We start from the raw sequence: 27,788 nt of genomic DNA on the forward strand, positions 1-27,788 counted from the left end.
TTCGTTGTAGGAAGTGAGTAGGAGTTTCTCTCTTCTTCTCTCTCCATTCGTTGTAGGAAGTGAGTAGGAGTTTCTCTCTTCCTCCCTCTCTCCATTCGTTGTAGGAAGTGAGTAGGAGTTTCTCTCTTCCTCTCTCTCTCCATTCGTTGTAGGACGTGAGTAGGAGTGTTTCTCTCTCCCTCTTTCTCTGTTCATTGTAGAAAGTGAGTAGGGGTGTTTCTCTCTTTCTCTCTCTCTCCATTCGTTGTAAGAAGTGAGTAGGAGTTTCTCTCTTCCTCTCTCTCTCCGTTCGTTGTAAGAAGAGAGTAGGAGTGTTTATCTCTCTCTCTTTCTCCGTTCGTTGTAAGAAGTGAGTAGGAGTGTTTATCTCTCTCTTTCTCCGTTCGTTGTAAGAAGAGAGTAGGAGTGTCTTTCTCTCTCTCTCTCTCTCTCCGTTCGTTGTAAGAAGTGAGTAGGAGTGTCTCTCTCCCCCCCCCCTCTGTCGGCATTAAAAGGAAATGTTTCAAATGAATGTGTCCTGTGAATTGATGAAGCCTCATAACAGATTTTGTCTCTGACTCTGTTTCTCCCTCCCTCCCTCTGTGTGTGTGTGTGTGTGTGTGTGTGTGTGTGTGTGTCCAGGTACTTGGGTCTGTCGGGTCTGTCAGGTCTGCAGGCCCAAGGAAAATGGAAAGACATTTCTGCATATGAAAGCCGATCAGATCAAACGTCGATATGCAAAGCCAATCGGGAGGCCCAGAAATAAGCTCAAACAAAGAATGTAAGTTTATCATTATGATCTATTAGAGTATATATCTTTTTTTTACTTTGTTGTACCAAAAAATGATTTTTCAGAGTGTCTGTAAACAACCTTATTGGCTCGAGGAAATCAATAATATCGTAATATGTTGTTATTGAGTTATGTTGTTAGTACTTACATTCTCATAAAGTTTAGCTTTGTTTCTCCATATAGCTTTTATTAGTATCCTAACCCTATGTTATTTTGGTGTCTAGGTCTGTAAGCAGTGGTGCCGGCTCCGTGCTAGCCCGGGGAGGAAGGGGGTCACCTGGTAGGGGTCAAAAGCTTACCGTCTGTTCCACACCTTCATCTGGTCATGCAGCATCTGTGAAGAACGCCACAGACAGATTGGCTGTTGCTATAGCTGACCCCTGTTGGGCAGGTGACGCTGTCACCCCTCCTCCCCAATTCACCACCTCCTCCTCCACCCTCTCCACCACTCCCCCCCTCACGCCCACCTCGTCCTCCTCGTCCTCCTCCTCCACCCCAGCAGCTATACTCACCGTTAACAAGAAAACCAAAGGGCTTATCGACGGGCTTTCCAAATTCTTTACACCCTCGCCTGTCGGTCGTAGGTCGTCGCGAGCCGGCGAGATCTTAGACCCCTCAGCCTCGAAAGGGTCACAGTCTTGTTGTCCTGCTAGGAAAAAGCCTGTCCCTCCGCCAGAACTATGGAAACTAAGTCCATCTCCGTCAGTTGTTGTTGGCATGGCTGCAAAGCTAACCACCACCACCCTATCTCCCTGTACACTCCCCCTCTCTCCCACACCCACGTTGCCTGGACAGGGCTCCACCATTTCCCAGGTATTCTCCACCTCTGCTAACTCCCCCCAGAGTTCTTCCAGCCAGTATAGCGTCCCCTCCCTTACTATTTTGTCTGATCACAACCAGCTTAAGGGACTCTTTGACGGACTCTCCCATATCTATACCACTCAGGGACAGTCTCGGGAAAAGGGACTGCCTTGCTATGCACCACCTAAGCGCAGGCACCATAAGGCATCCAAAACGTGTCCTCTCATTCCCCATCCTTCCCAGCAGCACCTTGGAAAGAAAGAGAGAATAAAGAATCGGTTGCTTTTGTTGTCCCATCCATCTCCTAACGCCTCTTCCCATCCTGGGCACGGCCGGCCAAGGGGGCGCCCCTTTAAGTTGGTCAGTCATTTCAGACGTAACCCCTTTTTTAAAAAGCACAGAATGCTAGGCAGGCTAAGATGTAGAATGACCCCTCAGAAGGGACCCCAGGAAATGAACCCTCAGCAGGGAACCCAGGAAACACCAGGAAAGGGAGACATGACAGACGAAGGAAGAATTAAGACAGAGCACCATCATGGTAAGAAAAGGCTTGAACGCTCTGACCGAAACTACCTGCGTCTACTGCCATCTTTATTTTTATTTATTTTTTTAACCCTAAGGCTTGTCACAAATTGCCTGGCTATTTATACAAATGTATACTACTGTGTGAGCTAGCTAATGTTTTATTTTGAAGAGTGAACAAGCACATTGTGGCTTTACCTAATTTATTAAATAACATTTTAACAAGTTTCTACTACTAATCTTTTCTTTTTACAACCTACTTTTAATTCATTAATTTCAATTTGTTTAACCTGTTTAATTGCGTGTTTTTTTACTTTAATGGCTGAATAATAGTCTAGCAACGCGGCTTCAGTTCCATCTCTCTGTCGCCGGCTTCTTTGTTATAGTAGGTCATCATATTAGTGCATGACCTAAACCCTAAACCCTCAAACTGCTTCCTCTGTCCTCGACCTAAACCCTAAACCCTCATACTGCCTCCTCTGTCCTCATGTCCTCGACCTAAACCCTAAACCCTCAAACTGCTTCCTCTGTCCTCGACCTAAACCCTAAACCCTCATACTGCTTCCTCTGTCCTTGACCTAAACCCTAAACCCTCATACTGCTTCCTCTGTCCTCGACCTAAACCCTAAACCCTCATACTGCTTCCTCTGTCCTCAACCTAAACCCTAAACCCTCATACTGCCTCCTCTGTCCTCCTGTCCTTGATCTAAACCCTAAACCCTCATACTGCCTCCTCTGTCCTCGACCTAAACCCTAAACCCTCATACTGCTTCCTCTGTCCTCGACCTAAACCCTAAACCCTCATACTGCTTCCTCTGTCCTTGACCTAAACCCTAAACCCTCATACTGCTTCCTCTGTCCTCGACCTAAACCCTCATACTGCCTCCTCTGTCCTCGACCTAAACCCTAAACCCTAAACCCTCATACTGCTTCCTCTGTCCTCAACCTAAACCCTAAACCCTCATACTGCTCCCTCAGTCCTCTGTCCTCGACCTAAACCCTAAACCCTCATACTGCTTCCTCTGTCCTCGACCTAAACCCTAAACCCTCATACTGCTTCGTCTGTCCTTGACCTAAACCCTAAACCCTCATACTGCTTCCTCTGTCCTCGACCTAAACCCTCATACTGCCTCCTCTGTCCTCGACCTAAACCCTAAACCCTAAACCCTCATACTGCTTCCTCTGTCCTCAACCTAAACCCTAAACCCTAATACTGCTCCCTCAGTCCTCTGTCCTCGACCTAACCCCTAAACCCTCATACTGCTTCCTCTGTCCTCGACCTAAACCCTAAACCCTCAAACTGCTTCCTCTGTCCTCCTGTCCTCGACCTAAACCCTAAACCCTCATACTGCCTCCTCTGTCCTCCTGTCCTTGACCTAAACCCTCATACTGCCTCCTCTGTCCTCATGTCCTCGACCTAAACCCTAAACCCTCATACTGCTTCCTCTGTCCTCGACCTAAACCCTAAACCCTCATACTGCTTCCTCTGTCCTCGACCTAAACCCTAAACCCTCATACTGCTTCCTCTGTCCTTGACCTAAACCCTCATACTGCCTCCTCTGTCCTCCTGTCCTTGACCTAAACCCTCATACTGCTTCCTCTGTCCTCCTGTCCTCGACCTAAACCCTAAACCCTCATACTGCCTCCTCTGTCCTCGACCTAAACCCTAAACCCTCATACTGCTTCCTCTGTCCTCCTGTTCTTGACCTAAACCCTCATACTGCCTCCTCTGTCCTCGACCTAAACCCTAAACCCTCATACTGCTTTCTCTGTCCTCCTGTCCTTGACCTAAACCCTAAACCCTCATACTGCCTCCTCTGTCCTCGACCTAAACCCTAAACCCTCATACTGACCCTCATACTGCTCCCTCTTTCCTCGACCTAAACCCTAAACCCTCATACTGCTTCCTCTGTCCTCGACCTAAACCCTAAACCCTCATACTGCTTCCTCTGTCCTCCTGTTTCTACTACTGTCCTCCTGTTTCTACTACTAATCTTTTCTTTTTACAACCTACTTTTAATTCATTAATTTCAATTTGTTTAACCTGTTTAATTGCGTGTTTTTTTACTTTAATGGCTGAATAATAGTCTAGCAACGCGGCTTCAGTTCCATCTCTCTGTCGCCGGCTTCTTTGTTATAGTAGGTCATCATATTAGTGCATGACCTAAACCCTAAACCCTCAAACTGCTTCCTCTGTCCTCGACCTAAACCCTAAACCCTCATACTGCCTCCTCTGTCCTCATGTCCTCGACCTAAACCCTCAAACTGCTTCCTCTGTCCTCGACCTAAACCCTAAACCCTCATACTGCTTCCTCTGTCCTTGACCTAAACCCTAAACCCTCATACTGCTTCCTCTGTCCTCGACCTAAACCCTAAACCCTCATACTGCTTCCTCTGTCCTCAACCTAAACCCTAAACCCTCATACTGCCTCCTCTGTCCTCCTGTCCTTGATCTAAACCCTAAACCCTCATACTGCCTCCTCTGTCCTCGACCTAAACCCTAAACCCTCATACTGCTTCCTCTGTCCTCGACCTAAACCCTAAACCCTCATACTGCTTCCTCTGTCCTTGACCTAAACCCTAAACCCTCATACTGCTTCCTCTGTCCTCGACCTAAACCCTCATACTGCCTTAGGTCGAGGAAAGTTGAGTCTCAAGTAAAGTAAAAAAAAAAAAGCATCTACACATGCAATGACTGGTTCAACTACAAATCTTTGTCTATGTATTGAAGCTACCAGACGGCCCTTTTCATTATTTTGTCTACAACACATTTTGATGATAGGGACCTTGTAACAGTATTTTTATAACATTTTTGGGGTTATTTTTACCTCATTTTGATATTGTCTCATCACTGTAACTCCCCAACGGCTCAGGAGGCGAAGGTTGGGTCTTGGGTCCTCCGAAACATGACACACCAAACCGCGCTTCTTAACACCCACCCGCTTAACCCGGAAGCCAGCCGCACCAATGTGTCGGAGCAAATGATCATTCAACTGACGACCGAGGTCAGCCTGCAGGCGCCCGGCCCGCCACAAGGAGACGCTAGAAAACGATGAGCCAAGTAAAGCCCCCTTGGCCAATCCCTCCCCTAACCCGGATGACGCTGGGCCAATTGTGCGCCACCCTATGGGACTCCCGATCACGGCCAGTTGTGACACAGCCTGGGAACGAACCTGGGTCTGTAGTGACTCCTTAAACCGCTGCGCCACTCAGGAGGCCCAACTTGTAAGAGTCTTAAAGGCATGCTTCTGAATTTTGGCAACGAGGCCCTTTATCTACTTTCCCAGAGTCAGATGAGTAAGGGAATACTATATTTATGCCTCTGTCCTGTATAAAGGAAGATGGTGGTAGTTTCGCGAGCCAATGCTAATTAGCGTTAGCACAATGACTGTAAGTCAATGGGTAGCTACTAGCATGCCCATTGCGAAAATCCCATAGTATCCCTTTAAGGGCCTGAAATCAGCAGAAGGCAAGGCAGGTTGATGTGCTCAATGTAGATTTAGTTACAGGCCTTGTTGATCCAATGATGAAAGTGCAATAGCATCAACATATGCAAAATAACATATGCATCAGCAAAAATCTCTGAAGCTTGAGATTCACATCTCCCTCACTAGCTTTAAGCACCAGCTGTCAGAGCAGCTCACAGATCACTGCACCTGTACATAGCCCATCTGTAAATAGCCCATCCAACTACCTCATCACCATACTGTTATTTATTTTGCTCCTTTGCACCCCAGTATCTCTACTTGCACGTTCATCTTCTGCACATCTACCATTCCAGTGTTTAATTGCTGTATTGTAATTACCTCGCCACCATGGCCTATTTATTGCCTAACCTCCCTTATCCTACCTCATTTGCACACACTGTATATAGACTCTTTCTATTGTATTATTGACTGTATGTTTGTCTATTCCATGTGTAACTCTGTTGTTGTTGTTTGTGTCGAACTGCTTTGCTTTATCTTGGCCAGGTCGCAGTTGTAAATGAGAACTTGTTCTCAACTGGCCTACCTGGTTAAATAAAGGTGAAATAAATAAAATAAAATACACAAGTAGATTTACCAAATATACATGGGCAATAGCCCAAAAGAAATAGCCTCTGTATCAGGTTTAACCTGTCATAACTGAACGGACACAGGTGGAGGGCCAAACTGTACTGCCTAGTTCCCCTTGAGGAACCAAAAGGAGTCTGACAGGAGCTCAACAGGTACATGTAAGCACTTGGCCCTTCCCAGGACAATACAGTTACCCAATTGGCAATTACAAAACCAATTTTACATTCTTCTTGATCAGACTTAATGATTATTAATGATATTTCATCACCATTCATACATGGAACAAACATTTAATCTTATTCAACATACTGACTCCAACGCGTGGAGCACAGGGCACTTACACGGAACCCAAACCGACTGAGCGCGTGTGCCACCGTGCATAAATTAATTTTGTCCCCCCCCCCCACACCAAGCACGATCACGACACGCAGGTTAAAATATCAAAACAAACTGAACCAATTATATTAATTTGGGAACAGGTCGAAAAGCATTAAACATTTATGGCAATTTAGCTTGTTAGCTTGCACTTGCTAGCTAATTTGTCCTATTTAGCTACCTTGCTGTTGCTAGCTAGTTTGTCCTGGGATATAAACATTGAGTTGTTATTTTACCTGAAATGCACAAGGTTCTCTACTCCGCCAATTAATCCACACATTCCTTCCAGGCTTTTTCTTCTCTTGACTTTATATTGCGATTGGCAACTTTTCATGAATTAGGTGCATTACCGCCACTGCCCTCGTTAGTCTTTCAGTCACCCACGTGGGTATAACCAATGAGGAGATGGCACGTGGGTACCTGCTTCTATAAACCAATGAGGAGATGGGAGAGGCAGGACTTGCAACGCGATCTGCGTCCGAAATAGAACTGATTTCTATTTTTTTTTAATTTTTTTTTATTTATTTATTTATTTTATTTTTTTATATAAATATAAATCCCTTGACAACGCAGACGCTTGTTGCCGCGCGCGAGCAGTTTGGGTGCAATAATTGAATAACACAGATTTCTAAATGTATTTTGCGTGCGCGAGCGGTGTAGTCAGCCCGTTTAGCGTAGTCCTATGCCCACTGAGGCGTTACCGCTTCCGTTACACACGACCAGAATGACAGACGACACAAACACACGGACAAAACATGGGAAATACGAACACGGGAAACTTTTTGTTGAATGAACAGAACTTCTACCTCAACAAACAATGAACATCACGCCCACCCAGAGCGTAAGAAATTGTCAATGAAAATGTATGGTATTAAACGTAAAATAATCAAACCTACGGTGATGAAACACTAGCAATTATTAGATAAACTATAGATTTCCCCCACGTGGCCTTTAAAAGTGCAAAAGCACCAGCAAACATTTCAACCAAAGAACAAAGTTGCACCAATGGCGGGAGTTTGGAGAAACGCGCCTATGACGCCTCTTCACCACGAAAAATAATAATCATTTAAACAAGAAAATAAAAATACAAGCTTCATAAATAAATTATACATTTCAAGGATTTTTAACATGCCAAAAGACCAGAAGGCTAGTAAATGTTAGTAATTGTTGTTTGATGCCCCATTGCTAGTGAGCAAAGTAATAGTTCATATTCTTGATCACCAATTTTTTGGGGAGCTGCATATTTATTTATAATGTCAATCCTCTCTCCCTACAATGTGATGTTTTTACGCTGCACCCGATCCCATAGCTGGACAGCAAATCAGCAATCTCTGCTCGCTCATCCGACCTGTGTTGAGTGACAGTTTGCTGGTCCAATCAGTGGACCAGACTGCGTTTTCAGTAGCCAATCTGTTTCGTTTTTTTTTTTTTTTGCAAGGGTGACGCTGCCGCTACTGTCTCTGGCTGCATGGAGATCCACAAAATAAGTGAAAAAATGTTACAAAACCTGGCCCGATTTAATTTCAAGTTTCATGTCGAAGTTGAGTCTTGAGGCTCCAAGTCTCAAGTTATTTTATTTTCTGTCGCGTCTCAAGTCATAAAATGTGTGACTCGAGTCAGACTCGATTTCCAAGTCATGTGACTGGAGTCCACAACTCTGGTATAGAAGCAATAGTGTTTACATTTGAAAGCCATCTACATAATTTATAACTCATACTTAAGTCTCAAACTAATCTCTGTAATTATTGATTTGTTCATGTATAATTTCCACTTATTGTAACACATTCTGTTTTGTTGGTGTATAATACATAATTGTAAGTGTTTTTTGTTAATTTTTGCTAAATCTGCTTGCTTAGGTTTTCAACAGAATTGCTGTTTCATCGTATTCTCCACACTCTGCTGCTGTCACCGCATTGGCTTTTTAATTCATGGTCATTTGTCTCAAATAACACCCAAATATTCCCTATACAATACTTCAGATCAGAGCCCTATGGGCCGTGGTCTAAAGTAGTGCACTGTATAGGGAATAGAGGGCCATTTGGGATGCAGACTTGGTGGGATAACTAAGCACATGAAAGCGGTTACGTAATTAGTGATTTAGTTTCACATCATTACATTAGGGATTTTCATACGCACATCCAGAGATGAGATATACATTATGTCGCATACATACATGATATATACATTATGTTATGTACATCATGATGTATACAGTTGAAGTCGGAAGTTTACATACACTTAGATTGGAGTCATTAAAACCCGTTTTTCAACCACTCCACAAATTTCTTGTTAACAAACTCTAGTTTTGGACATCTACTTTGTGCATGACACAAGTCATTTTTCCAACAAATTGTTTACAGACAGATTATTTCACTTATAATTCACTGTATCACAATTCCAGTGGGTCAGAAGTTTACATACACTAAGTTGACTGTGCCTTTAAACAGCTTGGAAAATTCCAGAAATGATGTCATGGCTTTAGAAGCTTCTGATAGGCTAATCATTTGAGTCAAATGAAGGTGTACCTGTGGATGTATTTCAAGGCCTACCTTCAAACTCAGTGCCTCTTTGCTTGACATCATGGGAAAATCAAAAGAAACTGCCAAGACTTCAGAAAATAAATTGTAGACCTCCACAAGTCTGGTTCATCCTTGGGAGCAATTTCCAAACGCCTGAAGGTACCACGTTCATCTGCACAAACAATATTACGCAAGTATAAACACCATGGGACCACGCAACTGTCATACCGCTCAGGAAGGAGACACGTTCTGTCACCTAGAGATGAACGTACTTTGGTGCGAAAAGTGCAAATCAATCCCAGAACAACAGCAAAGGACCTTGTGAAGATGCTGGAGGAAACGGGTACAAAAGTATCTATATCCACAGTAAAACGAGTCCTATATCGACATAACCTGAAAGGCCGCTCAGCAAGGAAGAAGCCACTGCTCCAAAACTGCCATACAAAAGCCTACGGTTTGCAACTGCACATGGGGACAAAGTACTCATACTTTTTTGGAGAAATGTCCTCTGGACTGATGAAACAAAAATATAACTATTTGGCCATAATGACCATCGTTATTTTTGGAGGAAAAAAGGGGGAGGCTTGCAAGCCGAAGAACACCCAACCTTGATGTACGGGGGTGGAAGCATCATGTTGTGGGGGTGCTTTGCTGCAGGAGGGACTGGTGCACTTCACAAAATAGATGGCATCATGAGAGAGGAAAATTACGTGGATATATTGAAGCAAAATCTCAGTCAGACATCAGCCAGGAAGTTAAGGCTTGGTCGCAAATGGGTCTTCCAAATGGACAACGACCCCAAGCATACTTCCAAAGTTGTGGCAAAATGGCTTAAGGACAACAAAGTCGAGGTATTGGAGTGGACATCACAAAGCCCCGACCTCAACCCTTTAGAAAATGTGTGGGCAGAACTGAAAAAGTGTGTGCAAGCAAGGAGGCCTACAAACCTGACTCAGTTACACCAGCTCTGTCAGGAGGAATGGGCCAAAATTCACCCAACTTATTGTGGGAAGCTTGTTGAAGGCTACCCGAAATGCCTGAACCAAGTTAAACAATTTAAAGGCAACACTACCAAATACTAATTGAGTGTATGTAAACTTCTGACCCACTGGGAATGTGATGAAATAAATAAAAGCTGAAATAAATCATTCTCTCCACTATTATTCTGACATTTCACATTCTTAAAATAAAGTGGTGATCCTAACTGACCTAAAACAGGGCATTTTTACTCAGATTAAATGTCAGGAATTGTGAAATCTGAGTTGAAACGTATTTGTCTAATGTATATGTAAACTTCCGACTATAACTGTACATGATAAATTCATTATGATATACATTATGATAGATACATTATTATAGATACATTATTATATACATTATGGTATATGCATTATGATATGTACATTATGATATGTACATTATGATATGTACATTATGCTATATACATTATGCTATATGCCTTGCAAGCACAGTAAAACCAAATGAATTTACTTGCGAATTGAGAAGCGCTACAGAACACACACAAACGCTACAGAACACACTAACGCTACAGAACATACAGAACACACACTAACGCTACAGAACACACACTAACGCTACAGAACACACACTGACGCTACAGAACACACACTAACGCTACAGAACACACACTATCACTACAGAACACACACTATCACTACAGAACACACACTAACGCTACAGAACACACACTAACGCTACAGAACACACAACACACACTAACACTACAGAACACCCACTAACAATACAGAACACCCACTAACACTACAGAACACCCACTAACACTACGGAACACCCACTAACACTACAGAACACGCACTAACACTACAGAACACGCACTAACACTACAGAACACACACTATCGCTACAGAACACGCACTAACACTACAGAACACGCACTAACACTACAGAACACACACTATCGCTACAGAACACCCACTAACACTACAGAACACGCACTAACACTACAGAACACGCACTAACACTACAGAACACACACTAACACTACAGAACACACACTATCGCTACAGAACACGCACTAACACTACAGAACACACACTAACACTACAGAACACACACTAACGCTACAGAACACCCACTAACACTACAGAACACCCACTAACACTACAGAACACCCACTAACACTACAGAACACCCACTAACACTACAGAACACACACTAACAATACAGAACACCCACTAACACTACAGAACACACACTAACACTACAGAACACATACACCGCTGATGTGAATCTAACAGGCTGTTTGGTTACTGTGACTAACAGGCTGTTTGGTTACTGTGACTAACAGGCTGTTTGGTTACTGTGACTAACAGGCTGTTTGGTTACTGTTACTAACAGGCTGTTTGGTTACTGTTACTAACAGGCTGTTTGGTTACTGTGACTAACAGGCTGTTTGGTTACTGTTACTAACAGGCTGTTTGGTTACTGTGACTGTAAAATGTTGTTTAGTTACTGTGACTGTAAAAGGTTGTTTGGTTACTGTGACTTTAACATGGTGTTTGGTTACTGACTGTAACAGGCTGTTTGTTTACTGTGACTAACAGGCTGTTTGGTTACTGTTACTAACAGGCTGTTTGGTTACTGTGACTAACAGGCTCTTTGGTTACTGTGACTAACAGGCTCTTTGGTTACTGTGACTAACAGGCTCTTTGGTTACTGTGACTAACAGGCTCTTTGGTTACTGTGACTTTAACAGGCTCTTGGTTACTGTGACTGTAAAATGTTGTTTAGTTACTGTGACTGTAAAAGGTTGTTTGGTTACTGTGACTTTAACATGGTGGTTGGTTACTGTGACTGTAAAAGGTTGTTTGGTTACTGTGACTGTAAAAGGTTGTTTGGTTACTGTGACTGTAAAAGGTTGTTTGGTTACTGTGACTGTAAAATGTTGTTTGGTTACTGTGACTTTAAAAGGTTGTTTAGTTACTATGACTGTAAAAGGTTGTTTGGTTACTGTGACTTTAACATGGTGGTTGGTTACTGTGACTGTAAAAGGTTGTTTAGTTACTGTGACTGTAAAAGGTTGTTTGGTTACTGTGACTGTAAAAGGTTGTTTGGTTACTGTGACTTTAAAAGGTTGTTTAGTTACTGTGACTGTAAAAGGTTGTTTGGTTACTGTGACTTTAACATGGTGGTTGGTTACTGTGACTTTAACATGGTGGTTGGTTACTGTGACTTTAACATGGTGGTTGGTTACTGTGACTTTAACATGGTGGTTGGTTACTGTGACTTTAACATGGTGGTTGGTTACTGTGACTTTAACATGGTGGTTGGTTACTGTGACTTTAACATGGTGGTTGGTTACTGTGACTTTAACATGGTGGTTGGTTACTGTGACTTTAACATGGTGGTTGGTTACTGTGACTTTAAAAGGTTGTTTGGTTACTGTGACTTTAACATGGTGGTTGGTTACTGTGACTTTAACATGGTGGTTGGTTACTGTGACTTTAAAAGGTTGTTTGGTTACTGTGACTTTAACATGGTGTTTGGTTACTGTGACTTTAACATGGTGGTTGGTTACTGTGACTTTAACAGGCTGTTTGGTTACTGTGACTAACAGGCTGTTTGGTTACTGTTACTAACAGGCTGTTTGGTTACTGTTACTAACAGGCTGTTTGGTTACTGTGACTAACAGGCTCTTTGGTTACTGTGACTAACAGGCTCTTTGGTTACTGTGACTGTAAAATGTTGTTTAGTTACTGTGACTGTAAAAGGTTGTTTGGTTACTGTGACTTTAACATGGTGGTTGGTTACTGTGACTGTAACAGGCTGTTTGGTTACTGACTGTAACAGGCTGTTTGTTTACTGTGACTAACAGGCTGTTTGGTTACTGTTACTAACAGGCTGTTTGGTTACTGTGACTAACAGGCTCTTTGGTTACTGTGACTAACAGGCTCTTTGGTTACTGTGACTTTAACAGGCTCTTGGTTACTGTGACTGTAAAATGTTGTTTAGTTACTGTGACTGTAAAAGGTTGTTTGGTTACTGTGACTTTAACATGGTGGTTGGTTACTGTGACTTTAAAAGGTTGTTTGGTTACTGTGACTTTAACATGGTGGTTGGTTACTGTGACTTTAACATGGTGGTTGGTTACTGTGACTTTAAAAGGTTGTTTGGTTACTGTGACTTTAACATGGTGTTTGGTTACTGTGACTTTAACATGGTGGTTGGTTACTGTGACTTTAACATGGTGGTTGGTTACTGTGACTTTAACATGGTGGTTGGTTACTGTGACTTTAACATGGTGGTTGGTTACTGTGACTTTAACATGGTGGTTGGTTACTGTGACTTTAACATGGTGGTTGGTTACTGTGACTGTAAAAGGTTGTTTGGTTACTGTGACTTTAACATGGTGGTTGGTTACTGTGACTAACAGATTGTAATGTTTGGTTGCTGTAACAGGTAGTGAAGTGGGGCTGAGGGTGAAGCAGGAACCTGGTTTTGTAGCCGTCTCCAGGGAACACGTCACCGAGGAAGACGTGGAGATATTCACGCAAGTCCAAGAGCTCTCGTCGCAGGTGAAGAAATAAACTCTCAATCACACTTCACCCCTATCACCTGATCAAGACAAGTTAGATCTAGCCTGTAGTTTAACATTTTAAATTCTAAATTTAAGTTTGTCACCCCCAGAAAAAATTCTGACCTGAAAAGTAGTTTAGTGTCAAGAAGGGTCCACATCCCATTGTTGAAGTTGCTGTTGAAAGATACTGCCTGTGTCAGACTGTTTGAATGCTTGTGGTACGACATTATGTTTTGTTTTGTCATGTTTAGAGAAATGGAACCATGACCATCACTGACTCTGGACGATTCCCTGCCTTCATAGAGTTTGGGAAGTATTGTATCCAAACCTGGTACTCTTCTCCTTACCCACCTGAATACTCGAGGTAAGCTTCATTTTTTTACTCAGCCAAATTCGGACAAATCAATGTTATTAGACCCAGTTTAAAAAACATTGTCCTTGTCCTATAGAAATACTGTATTTTGAGAGCTTTATACCAGTGATCGGATTTACTGTGTTTTCTAGGCTTTTAATTTGCAAGCTGAAATACAAATTGTCTTGTTATCTCTGTCGTTGGCAGATTGCAAAAGCTTTACCTGTGTGAGTTCTGTCTGAAGTACATGAGAAGCAAAAACATCCTACAGCGACACACCAAGAAGTGTGGCTGCTTTCACCCTCCGGCCAATGAGATTTACAGGAAGGACGACCTTTCAGTGTTCGAGGTCAGAGTTCACTCTTCACAGTAGTAAAGCAATGGTTGTGTCCCAAATGGCAGTATATTCCCTATATATAGTGCCATACTATTGACCATATATATATTTATTATTATTATTATTATTATTATATATAATAATATATATTAATATATAATAATAATAATAATAATAATTATATATATATATATATATAATAATATATATATTTCTGGCCATTTTGAGCCTGTATTCAAACCCACAAATGCTGATGCTCTAGATACCCAATTAGTCTAAAGAAGGCCAGTTTTATTGCTTCTTTAATCAGGACAACAGTTTTCAGCTGTGCTAACATCATTGCGAAATGGTTTTCTAATGATCAATTAGCCTTTTAAAATGATAAACTTGGATTAGCTAACACAAAGTTCCATTGGAACACAAGAGTGATGGTTGCTGATAATGGGCCTCTGTACACCTATGTAGATATTCCATAAAAAAAATCTGCCGTTTCCAACTAGAATAGTAATTTACAACATTAACAATATCTACACTGTATTTCTGATCAATTTTATGTTATTTTAATGGACAAAAAAAAAGTGCTTTTCTTTCAAAAACAAGGACATTTCTAAGTGACCCCAAACTTTTGAACAGGTGTGTGTGTGTGTGTGTGTGTGTGTGTGTGTGTGTGTGTGTGTGTGTGTGTGTGTGTGTGTGTGTGTAAAGACGATTAGATCCATTTGAATCCCACCTTGTAACACAACAAAATGTGGAAAAAGTCCAGGGGTGTAAATACTTTCTGAAGGCACTGAATTATAGTGCACTACTTTGAAGCAGATTCTTTATTGGCCTGGTCAAATTGCAGTGCACTTAAAAGGGGAATTGAGTTCCATTTGAGATGTTGCCCCGTGATCATGGTGCTGCACCTGTGTGAAATGTGACTGAATGGTTCTGAAGAACAGGAGGAAAGAATTCAACTTGGTTGGTTTTGAATTTGAACAATGTTCTTATGCTGGTCTTGTTCTGTGTTTAGGTTGATGGAAATGTCAGCAAGCTCTTCTGCCAAAACCTCTGCCTGTTAGCCAAGCTGTTCCTGGATCACAAGACCCTATATTACGACGTGGAGCCTTTCCTTTTCTACATACTAACGAAGAACGACGACAAAGGATGTCACCTTGTGGGTTATTTCTCCAAGGTGAGGATATTCAACAGCATGAAAGATGTTTTCTTTCATCCAGTTGGACAACGTTTTGATTAATGCAGTGACACTGTCTTTACTATATTAGTCATGATTAATGCAGTGACACTGTCTATACTGTATATTAGTCATGATTAATGCAGTGACACTGTCTATACTGTATATTAGTCATGATTAATGCAGTGACACTGTCTATACTATATATTAGTCATGATTAATGCAGTGACACTGTCTATACTGTATATTAGTCATGATTAATGCAGTGACACTGTCTATACTGTATATTAGTCATGATTAATGCAGTGACACTGTCTATACTGTATATTAGTCATGATTAATGCAGTGACACTGTCTTTACTATATTAGTCATGATTAATGCAGTGACACTGTCTATACTGTATATTAGTCATGATTAATGCAGTGACACTGTCTATACTATATATTAGTCATGATTAATGCAGTGACACTGTCTTTACTATATTAGTCATGATTAATGCAGTGACACTGTCTTTACTATATTAGTCATGATTAATGCAGTGACACTGTCTATACTGTATATTAGTCATGATTAATGCAGTGACACTGTCTATACTATATATTAGTCATGATTAATGCAGTGACACTGTCTATACTGTATATTAGTCATGATTAATGCAGTGACACTGTCTATACTATATATTAGTCATGATTAATGCAGTGACACTGTCTATACTGTATATTAGTCATGATTAATGCAGTGACACTGTCTATACTATATATTAGTCATGATTAATGCAGTGACACTGTCTTTACTATATTAGTCATGATTAATGCAGTGACACTGTCTATACTATATATTAGTCATGATTAATGCAGTGACACTGTCTATACTGTATATTAGTCATGATTAATGCAGTGACACTGTCTATACTATATATTAGTCATGCTTAATGCAGTGACACTGTCTTTACTATATTAGTCATGATTAATGCAGTGACACTGTCTTTACTATATTAGTCATGATTAATGCAGTGACACTGTCTATACTATATTAGTCATGATTAATGCAGTGACACTGTCTATACTATATTAGTCATGATTAATGCAGTGACACTGTCTATACTGTATATTAGTCATGATTAATGCAGTGACACTGTCTATACTATATATTAGTCATGATTAATGCAGTGACACTGTCTTTACTATATTAGTCATGATTAATGCAGTGACACTGTCTATACTGTATATTAGTCATGATTAATGCAGTGACACTGTCTATACTATATATTAGTCATGATTAATGCAGTGACACTGTCTATACTATATATTAGTCATGATTAATGCAGTGACACTGTCTTTACTGTATATTAGTCATGATTAATGCAGTGCCACTGTCTTTACTATATTAGTCATGATTAATGCAGTGACACTGTCTTTACTATATTAGTCATGATTAATGCAGTGTCACTGTCTAACTATATTAGTCATGATTAATGCAGTGACACTGTCTTTACTGTATATTAGTCATGATTAATGCAGTGACACTGTCTATACTGTATATTAGTCATGATTAATGCAGTGACACTGTCTATACTGTATATTAGTCATGATTAATGAAGTGACACTGTCTATACTGTATATTAGTCATGATTAATGCAGTGACACTGTCTATACTGTATATTAGTCATGATTAATGCAGTGACACTGTCTAACTATATTAGTCATGATTAATGCAGTGACACTGTCTTTACTATATTAGTCATGATTAATGCAGTGACACTGTCTTTACTATATTAGTTATGATTAATGCAGTGACACTGTCTTTACTATATTAGTCATGATTAATGCAGTGACACTGTCTTTACTATATTAGTTATGATTAATGCAGTGACACTGTCTTTACTATATTAGTCATGATTAATGCAGTGACACTGTCTTTACTATATTAGTCATGATTAATGCAGTGACACTGTCTATACTGTATATTAGTCATGATTAATGCAGTGACACTGTCTATACTGTGTATTAGTCATGATTAATGCAGTGACACTGTCTATACTGTATATTAGTCATGATTAATGCAGTGACACTGTCTTTACTGTATATTAGTCATGATTAATGCAGTGACACTGTCTATACTGTGTATTAGTCATGATTAATGCAGTGACACTGTCTATACTGTATATTAGTCATGATTAATGCAGTGACACTGTCTTTACTGTATATTAGTCATGATTAATGCAGTGACACTGTCTATACTGTATATTAGTCATGATTAATGCAGTGACACTGTCTATACTGTATATTAGTCATGATTAATGCAGTGACACTGTCTATACTGTATATTAGTCATGATTAATGCAGTGACACTGTCTATACTGTATATTAGTCATGATTAATGCAGTGACACTGTCTAACTATATTAGTCATGATTAATGCAGTGACACTGTCTTTACTATATTAGTCATGATTAATGCAGTGACACTGTCTATACTATATTAGTCATGATTAATGCAGTGACACTGTCTTTACTATATTAGTCATGATTAATGCAGTGACACTGTCTATACTATATTAGTCATGATTAATGCAGTGACACTGTCTATACTATATTAGTCATGATTAATGCAGTGACACTGTCTATACTATATTAGTCATGATTAATGCAGTGACACTGTCTTTACTATATTAGTCATGATTAATGCAGTGACACTGTCTATACTATATATTAGTCATGATTAATGCTAATGCAGTGACACTGTCTATACTATATTAGTCATGATTAATGCAGTGACACTGTCTATACTATATTAGTCATGATTAATGCAGTGACACTGTCTATACTGTATATTAGTCATGATTAATGCAGTGACACTGTCTTTACTATATTAGTCATGATTAATGCAGTGACACTGTCTATACTATATATTAGTCATGATTAATGCAGTGACACTGTCTTTACTATATTAGTCATGATTAATGCAGTGACACTGTCTATACTGTATATTAGTCATGATTAATGCAGTGACACTGTCTATACTATATATTAGTCATGATTAATGCAGTGACACTGTCTATACTGTATATTAGTCATGATTAATGCAGTGACACTGTCTTTACTATATTAGTCATGATTAATGCAGTGACACTGTCTATACTATATTAGTCATGATTAATGCAGTGACACTGTCTTTACTATATTAGTCATGATTAATGCAGTGACACTGTCTATACTATATTAGTCATGATTAATGCAGTGACACTGTCTATACTATATTAGTCATGATTAATGCAGTGACACTGTCTTTACTATATTAGTCATGATTAATGCAGTGACACTGTCTATACTATATTAGTCATGATTAATGCAGTGACACTGTCTTTACTATATTAGTCATGATTAATGCAGTGACACTGTCTATACTATATTAGTCATGATTAATGCTAATGCAGTGACACTGTCTATACTATATTAGTCATGATTAATGCAGTGACACTGTCTATACTATATTAGTCATGATTAATGCAGTGACACTGTCTTTACTATATTAGTCATGATTAATGCAGTGACACTGTCTATACTATATTAGTCATGATTAATGCAGTGACACTGTCTATACTATATTAGTCATGATTAATGCAGTGACACTGTCTATACTATATTAGTCATGATTAATGCAGTGACACTGTCTATACTATATTAGTCATGATTAATGCAGTGACACTGTCTTTACTATATTAGTCATGATTAATGCAGTGACACTGTCTATACTATATTAGTCATGATTAATGCAGTGACACTGTCTATACTGTATATTAGTCATGATTAATGCAGTGACACTGTCTATACTATATTAGTCATGATTAATGCAGTGACACTGTCTATACTATATTAGTCATGATTAATGCAGTGACACTGTCTATACTATATTAGTCATGATTAATGCAGTGACACTGTCTATACTGTATATTAGTCATGATTAATGCAGTGACACTGTCTATACTATATTAGTCATGATTAATGCAGTGACACTGTCTTTACTATATTAGTCATGATTAATGCTAATGCAGTGACACTGTCTTTACTATATTAGTCATGATTAATGCAGTGACACTGTCTTTACTATATTAGTCATGATTAATGCTAATGCAGTGACACTGTCTATACTATATTAGTCATGATTAATGCAGTGACACTGTCTATACTATATTAGTCATGATTATTGCAGTGACACTGTCTATCCTATATTAGTCATGATTAATGCAGTGACACTGTCTATACTATATTAGTCATGATTAATGCAGTGACACTGTCTATACTATATTAGTCATGATTAATGCAGTGACACTGTCTATACTATATTAGTCATGATTAATGCAGTGACACTGTCTATACTATATTAGTCATGATTAATGCAGTGACACTGTCTATACTATATTAGTCATGATTAATGCAGTGACACTGTCTATACTATATTAGTCATGATTAATGCAGTGTCACTATCTATACTATATTGGTCATCTTAAAAGCTAAATGTATTCTCAAGGGATTGTGCGCGTTCATATACGTGTCTGTGTGCACCATTGTGTGTGTGCGTGCGTGTGTGCTTTAGACAAGGACAGTGACACGTGCAGTAAATTGCCAGCTTCAGCAGAGCTCTGACATACTTGATCTGTTTCCCCTTCCCTCAGGAAAAGCTTTGCCAGCAGAAGTACAATGTCTCCTGTATAATGATCATGCCTCAGTACCAAAGGCGAGGCTTTGGAAGGTTCCTCATTGATTTCAGTAAGTCCCTTAATGCGTTCTAAGAACATAAAACTCAATGCCAGCCTGATTCTAGAATGCCAGCCTGATTCTAGAATGCTTGCATGATTTTAAAATGTTTCCTCGGGTGTAGATTTGTGTCAGTCAGGTGCTTGTGAATTCGTTGAAATGTGTAAATCAAGGCAATTTATACTGATCAAAAATATAAATGCAACAATTTCAAAGATTTTACTGAATTACAGTTCATATGAGGAAATCAATCAATTGAAATACATTCATTAGGCCCTAATCTATAGATTTTACATGACTGGGAATACAGATACCTTAAACTAAATGGGCCTCAGGATCTCATCATGGTATTTCTGTGCATTAAAATTGCCATTGATAAAATGCAATTGTGTTGTCTGTAGCTTATGCCTGCCCTTACCATAACACTAACGCCACCACGGGGCACTCTGTTCACAACATTGACATCAGCAAACTGCTCGCCGACATGTGGTCTTCGGTTGTGAGGCCAGTTGGACGTCCTGCCAAATTCCCTAAAATGAAGTTGGAGGCGGCTTATGGTAGAGAAATTAACATTCAATTGTCTGGCAACAGCTCTGGTGGATATTCCTGCAGTCAGCATGACAATTGCACACTCCCTCAACTTGAGACATCTGTGGCATTGTGTTTGTGTGACAAAACTACACATTTTAGTGGCCTTTTATTGTTCCCAGTACAAGGTGCACCTGTGTAATGGTCATGCTGTTTAGTCAGCTTCTTGATATGCCACACCTGTCAGGTGGATGGATTATCTTGGCAAAAGAGAAACGTTCACTAACAGGGATGTAAACAAATGTATGCACAACATTTGAGAGAAATACGCTTTTTGTGTGTAATGGAACATTTCTGGGAACTTTTATTTCAACTCATGATGGGACCGCGTTGCATTTATATTTTCGTTCAGTGTACTTGCATAAGAGTATGTTTTCAATAATATAATCGGGACGTTCTGGTGTACTTATGAAAACAACTGCTGCCTAGAGACGGCATTGTGTTTAGGTGCCAGATTTGGACAGTTTGTCATAGCTATTTTAATTAGTACACTTTTTTTTATCTTTGGAGGAGTGGTGCGTGTGTGTGTGTGTGTGTATGTTCGTACGATGTAATGGAGCATTTGATTTCCTGCCCATTTGGTGGGAGAGAGAGAGAGAGGGAGAGGGAGAGAGAGAATGGATGTGTGATATTGACAGTGTGTTGATAACAGGGAGAGAGGGATTAAGAAGAGATTGAACACAGCTGAGTTCTGAGCTCAAAGAGGGCTTTATTGGAAAATGTGATGTGTCCTAAATGTCACCCTATGTAGTGCGCTACTTTTGACCAGGGTCCTACAGGGCTGTAGTGCACTAACTAGGGAAAAGGGTGCCATTTGGACTGTACACTGTGGCTTTGGAATTGGAAGTTGTTCAGATTAAAAATGTTCTGCTTTTTTATTGGATGGTATTAGAGAAACACTTTGTCTCAGGTAGCTTCGCTGTGCGAGGGAAAGCATTAGCTTCGTTTGCCAGCGTGAATAATGCATTTCTTTCTCTCTCTCTCTAATCATTACCCCCAGTGGATTCCGAATAGGCTTTTTGTTTAGATTTACAGATGGTAAAACATTTAGTAAAACACACATAATAAAATATGACTTGTTAGTGTTAGAATATTATTTTATGTGTTCTAACTTATTACTCTTGTTCTAGCAGTATATTTATTTTGTGGGGGGGGTAAATTATTGACAATTCTCTTATTTCTCCTGAGCTTTGGGTAATGAACATTTGTCATAATGACTGGCATATTATGTATTCAGTGTTTGGTGATTAGATGTGCTTGTTTGGTTCCTGGTAGTGGGTGCACACATTAAAAGACATTCATTAATTTCAAGCTGCTTATAATGGATGACCCTTGACAGAACAGCTCTAAAACAAATTACACACAGACACCGCTACCTTTTTTACGTTTCGTTTTTTCCTCTTCGTCTCTAATAAGTGCAGCCTTTTGTGAGAAATGACATCCAGCTGCTTCTCCTCCATTTGTTCTGTGGCTTTGTTTCCTCCTCCTCCCCCCCCCCCCCCTCTTCTCATCTCCCCCTTCCTCTCCATCTCCTTTTGTTGCCCTTGGCAGCATGTATCATAGCTGACAGAGGTTGAAGGAGAGGGAAACTGATTGCCTCCCTTTCTACTGTTTGAAGGTGAAAATGGATCTGCTCCCCAACACAGGATGTCACGACATATTATGAATGTCATTTTTGACAGGGACGGAGATTGAAATGAAATCTAAGACATGCAGCTGTCTCTGGCTAGCATGTGTTTTTTGTCTTTTTTAGGTTGCATAGTAACCTACTTTCTCACAAAATGGTATTGTTTGAATGTGGGCCGTGTCCCCAAATCTGGCTTGTCTACTACTTATTTACACTGCATACTGTGTACTAATCGCACAACATACTAATTAGAACATACTGTTTAGTTAAAACGAATGCAGGAAGCATCAAATAACGGCACACTAGGCTCCTCCTACTGAGAGTGCATCATCTAATGTACAGTTGTGTTGATTTCCGCCATTCATTCATTTTGGTACAACCTCTTCCCTCAGCTGATTATCAGCTGTTGTCAGACCTCATGGGTCTCCGAATAGGATTCTCTTCCCCAACAGAGTGAATTCTACTAGAAGAAAGGCTCAAATTTAGTATGACATCCTGGCATCTAAAGTATGCAACATTATCTGAATTCGGGTTGTCTATGTAACCGCAGTATTGTTTCATTTGAATGTCTTGTTAGTCTCCAACAGTAGGTAACCTATCTGACTTGAGATCATTTTTAATTACATAATCAGCCCATTTATGTATGGGATAATCATTGAGGGGCTGCGGCGTTCCATAGAAAGTGTGTTCCACGACGCGCTAACTGAGTGGAACTAACCTTCCACAGAGTGCCAATATTTTCCACAGAACACATGGAGCCCCAAGTTCCTTTTTATACCATGGCTATAATTTAGTACTTTTACCACTAGACGGTAGTTGCCTTGGTAACTAAACAGATTTGCTAGTTTAGCTAACCAAACCGTCAGTCCTACCTTGCTATTGTGTAGGGCCGCCCCCAATTAGTTGACTGGTCAATTTTTTTTGTCTGTAACAAATACAGAACCAGTCAGAAGTTTGAACACACCTACTCATTCAAGGGTTTTCCTTCATTTTGACTATTTTTTTACATGGTAGAATAGTAGTGAAGACATCAACACTATGAAATAACACATGGAATCGTGTAGTAACCAAAAAAGTGGAAAACAAATCTAAATATATTTTAGATTCTTAGCCAACCTTTGCCTTGATGACAGCTTTGCACACTCTTGCCATTCTCTCTACCAGCTTCATGAGGTAGTCACCTGGAATGCATTTCAATTAACAAGTGTGAACTTGTTAGAAGAACTTTGAAAGTTTCTTCAAGTGTAGTCGCAAAAAACATTAAGCCAGTAACCGAAAGGTTGCTAGATCGAATCCCCTGAGATCGAATCCCCTGAGATCGAATCCCCGAGCTGACAATGTAAAAATCTGTCATTCTGCCCTTGAACAAGGCACTGTTCCTAGGCCGTCATTATAAATAAGAATTTGTTCTTAACTGACTTGCCTAGTTAAATAAAGGTTACATTTAAAAAATAATAATAATAATAATAATAATAATTAAAAAGTGCTATGATGAAACTGTCTCTCATAAGGACCGCCACAGGAAAGGAAGACCCAGAAGTTACCTGTGCTGCAGAGGATAAGTTCATTAGAGTTACCAGCCTCAGAAATTGCAGCCCAAATAAATGCTTCGCATAGTTCAAGTAACAGACACATTTCAACATCAACTGTTCAGAGGAGAATCAGGCCTTCACCACTACTAAAGGACACCAATAGTAAGATGAGACTTGCTTGGACAAAAAAACAAGAGCAATGGACATTAGACCAGTGGAAATCTCTCCTTTGGTCTGATGAGTCCAAATTTGAGATTTTTGTGATTTTTGATCTTTGTGAGATGTGGAGTAGGTGAACAGATCTCCGCATGTGTAGTTCCCACCGTGAAGCATGGAGGAAGAGGTATGGGGTTGCTTTGCTGGTGACACTGTCTGTCTATGATTTATTTAGAATTCAAGGCACACTTAACCAGCATGGCTACCACAGCATTCTGCAGCGATACGCCATCCCGTCTGGTTTGCGCTTAGTTGGACTATCATTTGTTTTTCAACAGGACAATGACCCAAAACACACCTCCAGGCTGTGTAAGGGCTATTTGACAAAGGAGAGTGATGGAGTGCTGCATCAGATGACCTGGCCTCCACATTCACCCGACCTCAACCCAATTGAGATGGTTTGGGATGAGTTGGACCGCAGAGTGAAGGATAATAATCCAACAAGTGCTCAGCATATGTGGAAACTCCTTCAAGACTGTTGGAAAAACATTACAGGTGAAGCTGGTTGAGAGAATGCCAAGTGTGTGCAAAACTGTCATCAAGGCAAAGGATGGCTACTTTGAAGAATATAAAATATATTTTGTTTTGTTTAAATCTTTTTTGGTTACTACATGATTCCATATGTGTTATTTCATAGTCTTGATGTCTTCACTATTATTCTACAATGTAGAAAATAGTCGAAATAAAGAAAAACCCTTGAATGAGTAGGTGTGCTCAAACGTTTGACTGGTTCTGTAGCTGCGTACCGCATCGCCTTACTCCTCCCAGACGTCGGATTGTCCTCGCACCCAGATACACAATGTCTCTCTCCAGAATGTGCTCTCTCCCGACAATTAGTACACATTCATTGTTTTATATGAATTGTTTGAGTTTGATTGTTAGTGTATATCAATTCCCCAATGCCTATATCACCAGTCGTACATTTACAGTTAATTCCTATAATTTAGAATCTACAATATTTGTTACTTTGGTTACGGTAATTTATTTGAATTGCATTCAATATTATTATTCCAGTCTTCCTGTTCTCATTATCAGAGTGGACACATTGTTTGCAGAGCGCACAACCTATGCTACACTTGTGAGAAACAAGTTTTGGTTTATTTCCTTCCAGTTACGAGTTTTGTCAATTTAGTCGTTGTCTTTTGTTTGTAGCGCTCATGTCAATGTTGAGTGAGGATGCACAGGCATAGAAGAAGGCCTATAGGCTACCTGGCCTGCGCGCAAATGTAGGCTTATAAATGTGCTCATTTGTGGATCTGATAGTATTCCTGATTGGCACCACCACTAATGATCTGTGGAGCTTCTCAAAGTAATGTTTTCTTCACCTCAAAACAGCAAGCAAACAAAGTCTGTTTTTCCATCCATTGAGAATTTAACTAGTTCCGCAACGCATTTGAAAAATCTTTTGAGCGCTCTCCCTTTCGATGACCACAGAGCGTGAAAGGGAAAAAGGTTCTGGTGTTGTGCCGAAAAGCTACCCAGAATCCCCCCCTTCACGTGAACACACTCAATTCTTCATTGCTGCGACTTGCTTGAGATTTCTGATCACGTTAGGCTGCGTTTCATTTTTAAAAAATTTTTATGACGGTTTGATCGCAGGGAGACGTTAGTAATGTCTGCAGTTTTCGGTTTGGCTATTTGTTTCAAGTGTATTATCTTATTAATTATTCATTCCGGTTGTCTATCCTGATGTGAAGTTTATTCAATAGAAAGTATTTGACTCTAGCCACAAAATTAGAAGGGGGGGGGGGGGGGGGGCAAGGCTATTTTCTTGCCTGACGAAATTCTCCTCCCACCTTCTATTTTGGGACTGCAAGGCCTGGCACGCTTCATAATCATTTTGGTAGCTCATGTTGACCAGTAGAGTGTAAATCAGAAAGTAAAATGATTTATTAGTATTTATTAGTATAAATACAGAAAGTAAAATTAGAGTATAAAGAAACATGTATTTTTCTTTTCTAATGTTTTAAGGAAATAAATAATAATACACAAATATTGTCACAAAAAATAGAAAGGTAAGTTTGTTAACAAACATTTAAATAGGAAATACAAATGTATATATTTGCATAATAAGATATAATATGACAATAAATCACAAATAAAAGACAATAAATAACATAAATAAATTGAAAAGCTGCAACACATTTAGTTCCTCTTTTTATTGAAAGTTTTCCAGGTGATACCGTCGCCTGGACCTCAAGCCCAACCTCGTCCTGACAGGCAGCGCAGACACGATCCTCCTATGATAGGATGGTACCGGACCGGTGGAACCAACGTGGGCTTGCGGTCACAACCAATCTGACATTTATGATGAAAAATGTTCATATATTTAGCACATTAAATACATTTTCTTGCTTTACAATTATCTCATTATCAAACAACAAAGTGGATAATACTACCTCTATAAATATTACTACTTATACAAATTCTTACTCGTAAAAATGTGCCTTTTTTAGAAGTGAACAAGAAATTACCCAGTTAGTGTCTTCCTCATTATTGTCCACCTCACCACAGAAGTGGCACAGTTAGCTCAGGTCATCTAGCAAAACATCATGTCAAGTAGTCTATACATCTTTTCATGTATTTTTCTGAGCAAACGGGGAACAAGGGAATAGTATTGGTTTCTTGTAAGACAATTATTTAAATACATGTGTTTTAGTGGCTATCTAGTCAAAAGGTGGATCAAAGATAACCTTGAAAGAGCCATATAAATGTTTTTTCAACTTACCACCTGTGGGCGTCAGGCCCTCATACCACCCTCATGGAGTCTGTTTCTGACCATTTGAGCAGACACATGCACATTTGTGGCCTGCTGGAGGTCATTTTGCAGGGCTCTGGCAGTGCTCCTCCTGCTCCTCCTTGCACAAAGGCGGAGGTAGCGGTCCTGCTGCTGGGTTGTTGCCCTCCTACGGCCTCCTCCACGTCTCCTGATGTACTGTACTGTCTCCTGGTAGCACCTCCATGCTCTGGACACTACGCTGACAGACACAGCAAACCTTCTTGCCACAGCTCGCATTGATGTGCCATCCTGGATGAGCTGCACTACCTGAGCCACTTGTGTGGGTTGTAGACTCCGTCTCATGCTACCACTAGAGTGAAAGCACAGCCAGCATTCAAAAGTGACCAAAACATCAGCCAGGAAGCATAGGAACTGAGAAGTGGTCTGTGGTTTTCACCTGCAGAACCACTCCTTTATTGGGCGTGTCTTGCTAATTGCCTATAATTTCCACCTGTTGTCTATTCCATTTGCACAACAGCTTGTGAAATTTATTGTCAATCAGTGTTGCTTCCTAAGTGGACAGTTTGATTTCACAGAAGTGTGATTGACTTGGGAGTTACATTGTGTTGTTTTAAGTGTTCCCTTTATTTTTTTGAGCAGTGTATATTCTGTATTATGTGTGTATGTCTTAGTAGTGCCTCAGCGGCTCTTACCGGCACAGTCCAGCGGTTGTGTTCATTGGTGATGCCAATAATGTACTTGTACATCATTGGATCAATCTGAAATTTAAAAAGAGCAAGGATACAGTTGCTTGAGTTCAGAATCTGTAAGATATAATATTATGAGAATAATCCAACCGACCTTAAGTTTTAATTTCTTGCTCCCCCA

General features: G+C 40.0%; 1 protein-coding gene across 4 annotated transcripts in view; it reads left to right on the top strand.

The window, feature by feature from the left end:
* LOC110499546 (histone acetyltransferase KAT6B) overlaps window positions 1-27,788 on the top strand; it is a 106,225-nt gene that overhangs the window by 49,406 nt on the left and 29,031 nt on the right. For all 4 annotated transcript variants that reach the window (XM_090213109.1, XM_090213110.1, XM_036956330.2 and 1 more), the window contains exons 6-12: window positions 622-760; window positions 994-2,108; window positions 13,482-13,597; window positions 13,851-13,963; window positions 14,159-14,300; window positions 15,301-15,462; window positions 20,137-20,230. In XM_090213109.1, the coding sequence (XP_090069235.1) occupies window positions 622-760; window positions 994-2,108; window positions 13,482-13,597; window positions 13,851-13,963; window positions 14,159-14,300; window positions 15,301-15,462; window positions 20,137-20,230 (1,881 nt within the window). The remainder of the gene's footprint in view (window positions 1-621; window positions 761-993; window positions 2,109-13,481; window positions 13,598-13,850; window positions 13,964-14,158; window positions 14,301-15,300; window positions 15,463-20,136; window positions 20,231-27,788) is intronic.

The sequence above is a fragment of the Oncorhynchus mykiss genome, chromosome 20 (genome assembly GCF_057628025.1).
Source record: "Oncorhynchus mykiss isolate SJ-2025 chromosome 20, ASM5762802v1, whole genome shotgun sequence".
In the NCBI taxonomy this organism is placed as follows: Eukaryota; Metazoa; Chordata; class Actinopteri; order Salmoniformes; family Salmonidae; genus Oncorhynchus; species Oncorhynchus mykiss.